The sequence below is a fragment of the Rhincodon typus genome, chromosome 9 (genome assembly GCF_021869965.1).
Source record: "Rhincodon typus isolate 14 chromosome 9, sRhiTyp1.1, whole genome shotgun sequence".
Taxonomy (NCBI): domain Eukaryota; kingdom Metazoa; phylum Chordata; class Chondrichthyes; order Orectolobiformes; family Rhincodontidae; genus Rhincodon; species Rhincodon typus.
This window is the reverse complement of record NC_063340.1, coordinates 25131642-25142616: the sequence shown is the minus strand read 5'-3', so window position 1 is coordinate 25142616 and position 10975 is coordinate 25131642. Positions and strand designations below refer to the sequence as shown.

At 39.5% G+C, this 10975-nt stretch overlaps 1 protein-coding gene across 2 annotated transcripts in view; it reads right to left on the bottom strand.

Annotated features, from left to right (window-relative positions):
• Nucleotides 1–10975, bottom strand: part of unc93a (unc-93 homolog A) — a 136395-nt gene that overhangs the window by 83920 nt on the left and 41500 nt on the right. For both annotated transcript variants that reach the window (XM_048601424.1, XM_048601425.1), the window contains exons 2-3: nucleotides 9679–9860; nucleotides 2286–2515 (exon numbers count right to left, since the gene is read on the bottom strand). In XM_048601424.1, coding sequence (XP_048457381.1) covers nucleotides 2286–2515; nucleotides 9679–9860 — 412 coding nt within the window. The remainder of the gene's footprint in view (nucleotides 1–2285; nucleotides 2516–9678; nucleotides 9861–10975) is intronic.

The window sequence follows — 10975 nt, the reverse complement described above, 5'->3', positions numbered from 1 at the left end:
TTTCTGAAGAAGGGTCTAGGCCCGAAACGTCAGCCTTCCTGCTCCTCTGATGCTGCTTGGCCTGCTGTGTTCATCCAGCTCTACACCTTGTTATCTCCGCTAATGATATGTTCCTTGTTCTAGCCTAAAGCTTTGAGTATCCTGCTACATCACCAATCTTTTGCTGCTTACCCTTGAAAGTCACTGACTTTTAAAGAAATATTATACAACAGCCCACACAACTCTGCAACTTGCCACAGCCACAAAGACACCCTGCATCCTAAGTTCAGGAAACCAGGATATGGAATCAGTATGTGTAGAAAGGACAAGTGATAAAGGCAAGAAGTCACTTTCGTGGAAGTGATGTACAGATCTGCTAGAAGTAAACCTATGGTAGGGTGGAGAATAAAGGAAGAAATAATGGGAGCTTATCTGAAAGGTATGGCAATAATCATGGAACATTTTAATCTATGACTGGAGAGGTCGGGTGGGCAAAGGTAGCCTAGATGAGGAGTTCATACAATTTTTTACAAGGTGGTTTCTTAAAATAACATGTTCTGGAGCTGTTCAGACAGCAAGATATTTCAGAATACAGAGAATAAATACATTCCAAAGAGTAAGAAAAATTCCAAAGGACTGACCCCACCATCTATGATTAACAAGGAATGTTAAAGACAATATCAGACTTAAAGACACAATATGCAATTGTGCACAGGCAGGAGATTGACTCTATGCTGTTATTTATATTTTGTCCATAGAGTCACACAGCATGGAAACAGACCCTTTGGTCCAAATCATTTGCGCTGACCAGACATCCCAATCTGAACTAGTCCCATTTGCCAGGATTTGGTCCATATCCCTGTAAACCTTTCCTATTCATATACCCATCCAAATGCCTTTAAAATGTTGTAATTGTATGCACCTCCACCACTTCCTCTGGCAGCTCGTTCCATATATGCATCATCCTCTGCATGAAAATATTACTCCTCAGGTCCTTTTTAATTTTTTCTCCTCTCACCTTGAACCTAACCCCTCTAGCTTTGGACTCCCCTACCCTAAGAAAAAGACCTTGGCTAGTCACTCTATCCATGCCCCTCATGATTTTATAAACCTGAATAAGATCACCACTCAGCCTCCAACGCTCCAGCGTAAATAGCCCCAGCCGATTCAGACTCTCCCTATAACTCCAACCCTCCAATCCCAGCAACATCCTTGTAAATCTTTTCCACACCCTCTCAAGTTTAACGACATCTTTCTTATAGGAAGGTGACCATAATTGTACACAGTATCTTGAAAATGGCCTCGCCAATGTCCTATACAGCTGCAAAATCACTTCTCAACTCTAAAATTCAATGTTATGACCAATGAAGGCACTGTCCTGTTTACCTATGACTCCACTTTCAAGAGCTATGCACCTGCAACCCTGGGTCTCTTTGTTCAGCAACACACCCCAGGGCCCTACCATTAACTGTGTAAGTCCTGCATGCATAATGCAGACTTTGCACTTGACGCAACGATGTAGAAGGTCTTAAATCGTGCACGTTTTCAAGTGAGCATGCATATGCATTTGCCCTGCAGTTCTGGAGTCAGCAGACAATGCCTTACTCTGAGGTAATTAATGAATTCTGTCAGATTACATAGTACCAAGTCTATTACAACCTGCTCTCTGGTTGGTCGCCAAACATGCTGCTCTAAGAAACCATCTCAAAAGCATTCTATGAACTCCTCATCGAGGTTACTATTACCAATCTGATTTTCCAGTCTACTAAAAAGGTTGTGAGTTGCAGGGCATGGATTGCCTTGAGTTAGCATTAAGGACTAGCAGGGCCATGGGAGTGACTACAAAGGCAAGGTGGGTATGAGGGATTATGAGGAATGGGTACAGTATGAGGTTTCTCGGCTGGCAAGGATGGACATAAACAATGGATACGGGAGTGAAGGGTTGTAAGCTGGATGGATGTTTTATGTTTCATTCTTTATGTTAAGATTTTGGACAGTATAGGAGCTTATGTCCGTATCTGGCATCCTCTCACTACCTCAAGGTTTTCCCACCCCAAATTCTTTTATAGTCTGTGAGCCAAGATCAATCTGATATGCCAGCAGCTGTTTTTAAAAATCGGGTTAGTGGAGCCATGAATTCTCCTGACTGCACAACTGACCTTTGAACGAAACACTAGGCCTTAATCTACGTAATTATCAATGCAACAAAGTAATTAAGTACATTTTCTAAAGGGAAAAAGTAGAAGGGATTTAATAGATAACAATGCGTCTTATATTGTAGTATTTCCAAACAGGTGTCTTCTTACCTTTTACGGAACTGTATTGAAATATTAATGAAGACAATAGATTGCCCCAAACAGCAGATGACTGGAATAAAAGGAAGAATATCCCAAAGTAGTGGTTTACTATGTTTTCTCCAATCTTACTATGTTTTTTTGCAAATAGATAACCACAAATGGTAAGATAGGTACATTTAGCAGACCAAAGTGGCGCTCCTCCTGTTCCAAGGATAATTGCAGTGGGAATAAGTGTATACCTATGAAAAACAATATCTTCGTTACAACTACAGGATTAATCATTAATATCTATTTCATTGCACCATTTTAATAATTCACATCAAGGATTGATTAACTGATATGATTTATCCAATTTTGATTTTACCAGATTTATAAGCTTGGAATAGAATATTCTACATTTATGCATAATAGTAGGTACTTGCTATGTCTTGTTCATCATTTTACAAGTAGTGAATATTGCAACAGAGTAAATTTATTTAATAGTGCTGATCATAATTATTAATATCTCATGCAACACATATTTGGATGATCCATTTAGATGTCATTCACTTACTGTAGATACAAGTGCAATTCTACTGTGATTGGGCTTATACAAGAGCAATTTTCAGACAAATATTGTATGTGATAAAGTTATACATTATAGTCATATCAATGGAGTGCATCAGTGTTGATGTACTTACTAAGTCTAACCAACCTTTCTTAATTTTGAGAATACTTAAATTACTTCGTAAAATTGTGACTTATATTTTCGAGCATCATTGTTCCACTATTACCTTAACCTTTGTGCCACAGCCAGATTAATTTATCTTTATAACTGTTGTGATTTTGAATATGTTTAAAATGACAACCTAGGGAAACCTAGAGTTAATTAGGAACTGCCAGCAATCTAAAGATTCATTCACGGAACATGATTATCATAACAAATTTATATCCAGAAACCTAAACCTTCTACTCAAGAAGGATGATGCGTCGCCATGGGAGGTGTCCTCATTTACCTATCATTAAAGAGAGGCCCACTTACATTATCCTTTTAGAGAATTTGAGCAACCTTTTACCACCATTTTAGCCCTCATATTTCACCTATGCTAAGAAGAATTGGTGTTAAGAATCAAGTTTAGGCACCTTGATGAAGCACAGTCTTAGGCAAAAGTGCATTGTTTTAATTAATTTTGTACCTATAACAAAATAAAATACAAAGTGACATTGTACTGCATCATTTATGGAGGTTAGAAACTTTGCAATTATTTGATGCTGAAAGATTCATTGAAGTAATGATAAGAGGCAAACATGTATTGTCATCTTATAAAATGGGTAATGGATTCAGTAAAGGCACTTTCTTTGAAATATGGCACGATGAAGATAAGACTGGTGTTTAAGATAAGCTATGTCACTTGAAAGATTAAGTCTTAAATTATAAGAAATTATCTCATATCTTTCTTAGCAATTATTGAGAAAATACAGGTCATATGCTCTTCTCCTTCATTTAGTTTTGACTCCAGTGAAGTTTAGGCCTCACTGACAAATCCAAATAAGTCATATTTTTAACGGAAAAAGTCTACACATGAAGGGACCCAAAACGTTAACTCTTTTTTTTCTTCACAGATGCTGCCAGACCTGCTGAGCTTTTCCAGCAACTTTGTTTTTGTTCCCTATTTACAGCATCCGCAGTTCTTTCAGTTTTTACAATAAGGCAGCCTAACTATCCGCCATTGCATCTATAACTTTCACTCCCTCCACAATTGGCACATCATAGTAGCAGTTCTTAACCATCTATAACATGCACTGCATTCACCAAGGCTGCTTACAGAACATCTTTCAAATATCCTTCACTGTCACTGGTCAAACCCCTGGAACTCCCTAACAGCACAGTGGGTGGACCTACACAAAATAGGCTGTAGCAGTTCAAGAAGTAAGGTTACCATCACTTTCCCAAGGGCAACTAGGGATGGGCAGTAAATACTGGCCCAGCCAGCCAAGCACATATGCTCTGAATGAATAAAAAGAAACTCCAGTTTTATCGCCTCTTTTTAAGTGAGCAAAGTCTTTTACAGGTTGGGGATTTAGTTTCCTCCCGTCTTTTCCCCTCCTTTTTATTTTTTTGTTGTTGTTACACTGCCCTACTGGGTAGTACTTATGATTTGTTACTTGGATAATTAATTAATCAGGTGATTTTATAGTGGATTTTTCAAAACAAAACATCAGTAAGTATCTTCTTGGTGTATCAGAGTGGTGAAGTAGAAGTGTGGTAGACCAATAACACAGAGATCAATCAATCAAAGCCACCTTTGCATTTAAATGTAAGAAGTGCAGTATTTTCTTTAACACTATTTTTATTTAGTTCCCTCCCTTGTTTCTCCACCTTTTTGAATTTTGTTATTCTTACACTGCCCATGGTAGGCAAAATTAGTTGTTTGTTCATTATCAATTGGATAATTTGACAAATTGGTGGAGGCATTCAAAAAGAGGATCGGGTACCTTTAAAAAATACTTGTTTGGGTATTTTGTTTAATTGATTGTTGGTTATTTAATTTAAAAGATTTTTTTTAAACACAGGAGTTGTCCCTCTTCCCATCAGGACGCTGGAGTGGAGAGTGTTGTATGCATCAATTCCTTACAGCCATAGATTAATGTGATTCAGAGCCTCTCAGGCCAACTGTTTATACATGGTGCTGTGGTGTCCACAGACCATGTGTTTACATGCTGTGAAAGATTACACCTCCTTGATCTGCATTTTTTTAAAAAAGTTATTCTTTTAGTTGCAGTCTCATCCTTGTCCAATTGTCTTTAGATACAGCACATGGTGCCCACTGGTATCCTTTAAACTTTTCAGGATAGGTGGGGGTGAATGATTTGGTGAATTAAGAGACCAGAGAACAAGTCATGTTCAATTCCAAAAAGAAGGTCCACCATGTGGCATGGGCATGCATGTCTCTGTGTTGTATGAGTTGTTGTTTATAATAAAAGTTGCTGCTACTATCTGAAATAAAACCACAGAGGCCAGTGTCCCATCGGCAAGTCACCCTTTATTTACACGTGCATAGTACTGAGTTTAAGTACTCAGTTTAAGGGTGGCACAGTGGTTAGCATTGCTGCCTCACAGCACCAGAGACCTGGGTTCAATTCCAGCCTTGGGCGACTGTCTGTGTGGAGTTTGTACATTCTCCCCGTGTCTGCGTGGGTTTCCTCCCACAGTCCAAAGATGTGCAGGTTAGGTGGATTGGCTATGCTAAATTGCCTGTAGTGTTCAGGGAGGTGTAGATGAGGGGGATGGGTCTGGGTGGGATGCTCTGAGGGTCGGTGTGGACTTGTTGGGCCAAAGGGTCTGTTCCAACACTGTAGGGATACTATGCTATGATACTTGACACTGGTTCAGCTTGCACAGAGCCAGTTCTCTGGGTGAACAGAGCCTCTGACACTCCTGTTTATATCTCTCTCTGTATGCTGCCAATCAGTTCTCTATCCGTGTAACTCATTACACCCAATGCTGTTCACTTTAATTTTTCGTAACAATCTCTTTTGTGGGACTTTATCAAATGCCTTCTAAAGTCCAAGTAAACCACACCCACTGGCTCCCCCTTACCAACTGCAAGGGAACTCGAGACAAAATTGACAGAAACAACTTCTGTCCAACTTTCTATTATTTTACTTGCCCTGATTATGTATTAGAAATACACCAAAAATGGCAATGAAATTATTCTTCCACCTCATAACACACTACCACCGATTCTCATCTCGCCATCCATGTAATGCTTTTTCTTTTAAAATTGTAATCTCCATCAATTACCATTAAACCCCATCTCTTTTCATTTGATTCTATCAACCACCTCTAACATGATCTCTTCCTACCTACCATCTCTAATACGGTCTGTCTCCTGTGTCAATTTCAGTGAACAATACCGGTCTATTTCTTTTGATTATGTAACTACATTATTCAATCTGTTTACTCTCTTCAATTCCTCAATGAGATCTGTTGCAACTGTTTTATTCTGTGGCTTTATTTGATGCACTGAAACTTATTCTTAGCTCTGCTGTTCTCTGCTCACAGTTTCTTCAGTTTCAGAATATATACTTTATGAATCAAAATAGATCAGAGCAACTTGTAGTTATGCACTGATGTTGTTTTTGGCAAGCTTTGAAATTTACATGTATTTGTTGGATAGATAAACTGATGGTGTCTGCCTAATAAGTTTCTGCACGCCTCCTTCACTTTGGTAACCTCGAAGAAAATTCTGTAGCTATGTGCCTCTTCGCTCCTGCCATGTGATGTTGTGCAGAATGTAGCACAGCGTGACTTGTCTAACTTGTGCATACTGACAGGTTTGGCCAAACACCTTAAGTGATCTTCAAAATTCCCTTGACTTGCTCCATCACCCTTCTGCAGTCTTATAACATTCATGATATTGCTTGTGTGCTTCAATCCACAGATTTTTGAGTGATGTGATCAGCCATTTCCAGGTAGAAAATTGTGAAAATTAACATAAGTTCCTATAAGGCTGACATGAAAAATTATAATGGGAATACAGAAATGATAAATGCATTAAGTAGTATTTTGGATCTGTCTTCACAAGAGGAAATCCAAAAATTCATATCAGAAATAACTGAATAGTAATGAAAAGTAATCCAATCTGTATATTCCAATCACTGGCTTTGATTTGACTGTTTGCTGGTTCACAGGAGCTTATGATTTGTTAGAATGTTCACTGAGTGACCTATTTGATTTCATGTGATCACACTGGAGCTCCCTCCTGATTAGAGGGTGTTGAATAGGTTTCTTTGTGCCTTCTCTACTCCTTATTCCCCAGGAAATCAAGCCTTTCTAAAGGATTGAAGGTTTAAGGTACTGTAGTCTTAATGGGAAAAAATATCCTTAGGAAGGAATGGGTGGAGAATTAGAGAACTAGAATTTAGTTTCAATTTACCAGCAAAGTGTGTACAGAAACCCCTGAACATTAGCACTGTGAACAAACTTTTTCAGACAAGCAAGAAAGAAAGTAGTGGTGAATAATTAATTGGTATAATTCCCAGTCATGGCTTCAGCATCTCAACTGCCATTTTCTTTGCACTTTGCTTTCACTGGTGAGTTCCAGAAAGCCTGGGAAACCTGTACAGCCAAAGTTAAACTCCAAAGCCCACATTAAAATTGCTGTAATTAGCCAATTAGCATTTTAAAATTGATAACCTGCTTCTCATCATGCCATTATTTGTACACAGCCTAATGCACTGAAGTTATATGTGGAAGTGGTAGGGTTGCAGTTGGATTCCTAATGGGCTTGCATATTTGCCCACAAATCTACACACTCACACATTTTAAAATTCTTTCCCTTACAGTTCAATCCCTTCTTGTTAATGCAGCTGGTGGCAATGATTTAAGGACACAATAGCCACACGAGTGCAATCCATTATTCCGTGAACCTTGGGTATTTCTCTCACTTTATAAAACTACAGTTATCCGTCCTACAATTTTCACTTGTCTAGGGAAAATCAGATTAAACAAATTGTTCCAACAAACAATGTATCTTTGAGCTGCATGTCTGCGAGTAGTGACAGATATCTGCAATGCATTTCCGTTCCTGCCTGACAGTTCTTCTGAAAACAGTGAAAATCTCCTAATGAATCACAGAATCATAGAATAGAATCATAGAATTCCTAATACGATATCAATAGCTGGTGTCTCAGGACTCGAATCAGACTACAAGAGAGACAGATAGTTAATATAAATGAAGATGATGTTATGCTTATTGATATCCAGTCTCCTTCACCCCTGTCTCATTACGGGAAGGGGGGGGTGGAACACTATTCAGGCCAATCAATATCATTAGACATTTGTTAAAAGCATATCTCTGATAAAGATTTGTATTTTCCTGGGGGCATTCAGCAGCAGTATGCCTCAGACCAGTTTAGGGCAGAGGCATGATCCACGTCAATGGCTGGTGCTGGAGACAAGAAAAGTTTTGTAAAGTAACTGTAGTGCTTATCACAGGCAAAAGGGCTACATCAGTAAATAATATCAGTAAAAGCTACATCAGTCATCACAAGTCATGAAAAGAGTCAGCATTATGAAGTTTGGCACATCAGGGGTCATCGCCTCTTGATATCACTTGACTGTGGAACTGTGAGCAAGGTTGTTTGGAGTCCACATGAACACCAGGAAAGGTTACAGCTGGAAATAAATATTGCACCCTCAGGAAGTGAGACCATTGAAGATGAAGAGCAGCAGCTTGTACAGGAAGGGCATAGCACTGAGCATTAAGAGTCTTTCTAGAGGAGGGGAATGAGTGATACAAAGGAGAAAAGGATCCAGGGGTAGAAACGAGGACGAGAACATTTATAGATGACAGGGAATCTGACCTAACTCCTTTCTCCCACCTACTATCCAGCTCCTTTTGTCCTCTTAGTACACAGGGAAGAGACGAGAGCTGAAGGTGCAAAGGAAAAATGCACAGCGATCAATAGTTAAAATAAAATGAAATTATCTGAGAGACAAGTATTTCTGTAAACCTTTACAAAGGATCTGACAGGCTTTAGATAAATATATCCCTTTTGTTTAGCATTTATTAATTCTGGTTGGTATTTTGTACAAACAAGATGGTGATTGAACATGATAGAGTTGGAAACTGAAACATATGACCTCACCATTTTATTAACATCTCAGCACATCTGCCCATTTTAATTCAGAAGCTTAATAACACAATAAAATGGGACAAGTGTGAAACTGAACAAAGAGGAGCTTCTGTGGTTCAGTGGTAATATCCCTACCTCTGAGCCAAGGAGCACAGGTTCAAGTCCCACCGACTCCAGAGTGTGTAATAACATCTTGGAACATGTTTGTTAGTAAAGTATATAAAATTGAACTGGGATCTGACTCAAGGGATCCTTGGTACATTTACCACCACATGTTTGCAAACAATTCAAGCTTGTGTGTCATTAAACTTGCTCTGCCTGATATCTGGACACATCAATCTAAACATCAACAGGAACTAGTTACATAGACTTGGGAGGAAAGGGTTTCAAAAAACAGAGGTTTGGGCTTCCCTGCAACATTAATGTTTTGATTCTTTCCATTCTGCTTAACCAACTGGATTGAATCCAATTTAGGTAGGATGCACCCGCTGGCAAGCTATTAGACCAGATAGGTTTGACCTAAGAATCCAAGGGGAGGGGACAGGATCCAAATCTGTACTCTGGACAACAATCCGATCTTGGAGCAAGGCTTTTCTATTCTCGAAACCAGCAGGCAGGAATGGTCCAATCCCTGAATTTGGAGAGGAGAGTTCAATTTTAAACTATGGGTGCTTTTTATTTGGAAAGAATTAGCCTGATGGCAGGAGATTGGGGGCCCAGGTGGAATAATTCCAGCAAATCAATCAAAACATTAGTAAAAGGTTAGATTACATATCATTACCAGCTAGGATAAAAATTGCCAATTGAAAATGTAACGTAGCAGCACATGGAGATAACAATGGTCCATTTACAACCAAGATACTTTATCATCAATGGTGGAAGGAACATTGAAGACAGGATAAGAGCTGCATAGATGACACTTAATGAGGCCAAGCCAAGACCTTGATCACTGTTCAAACTGCTCTGTAAAACAGTAATAAAACAAGAGGTGAGATAAATCACATGATGTAAATTACAAAGATTCAGGCACTACTAAAAATAAATAAAGGTAGTAGATTTGTTCATTTACTTAAAGAAAATACAGTTCCACAAAAACAGCAGTGAGTCTGTCACGTCTGCTTTACCAAAAAATTTGGAACAGACTTACCAAATACGTTGGTTCCTCTTCCGAGAAGCAGCATTCATCAAGGTCGCCAATCAACACAACTCAACATTTCTTGCCAGATCTTCCAAACCGGCTTCTCCAGAAATGTGGACAGTGTGTCTCTCCGAGTGCTTCATCACATTGAAGTAAAGTCAAGGGATGTCAGGCCATGCCTCTGTTCCCTTTTCACAGCAGTATCTGCCATATGGTAAGTTTAAGTGTCCAGTCTGAATATTAGTGAATGTTAAGTGAGTGAATTGGTTGGGTCAGTGGTTGTTGTAAGTGAATAGGTGTGCAGGTGGTAAGTGGGTAGGGTAACGAATCAGGTAGTGGGTTGATAAAATGGTAAATGAGTATGGTTGGAAAGTTAGTGAAGTGCCAAATGTGTTGGGCGGTGGCAACTGAGTGCGATTGCAAGGTGGGCAACAATGGCAGCTGAGTAGGCTGGTAGGTGGATGAGGTAGCATGGATAGGATGGTAGGTGAACTGGATGGCACATGTGAGCTGGGTAGTTAGGTAAGCTGGCAGGTGGGTAGGTGTGTCTGGGGATAGTCAGATTAGGAGCAGCAGGAGAATATCAAGTGGTTGGGTTTAGTGAGGTCTGGTCAGGGATTAGGCAAATGGTCAGCAAGAGCATTTGGGTCACAATTTGGCAAGGGAGAATGGGGGATTGGCAGGGAATAATTAGTAGTCAGGGTGTCGGGATATCAATGAGGGGTTGTCAGGTGAGGACTGGGCTCAATATGAGTGGTTGGGAGGTCAATTCTGTAGTTATCCAGGAGTTAGTGTGGGTTTTAATGTCTAACATTTCCTGAGTGACTAATCAGTTAAGATTTAGGGGACACAGTGCAAGATAATAATCTCACTGGGCTAGTAATGCTCAGCCACAAGCTAGTGTTCTGGGGCATGGGTTTTCAGTCCGCCATGGCGGGTA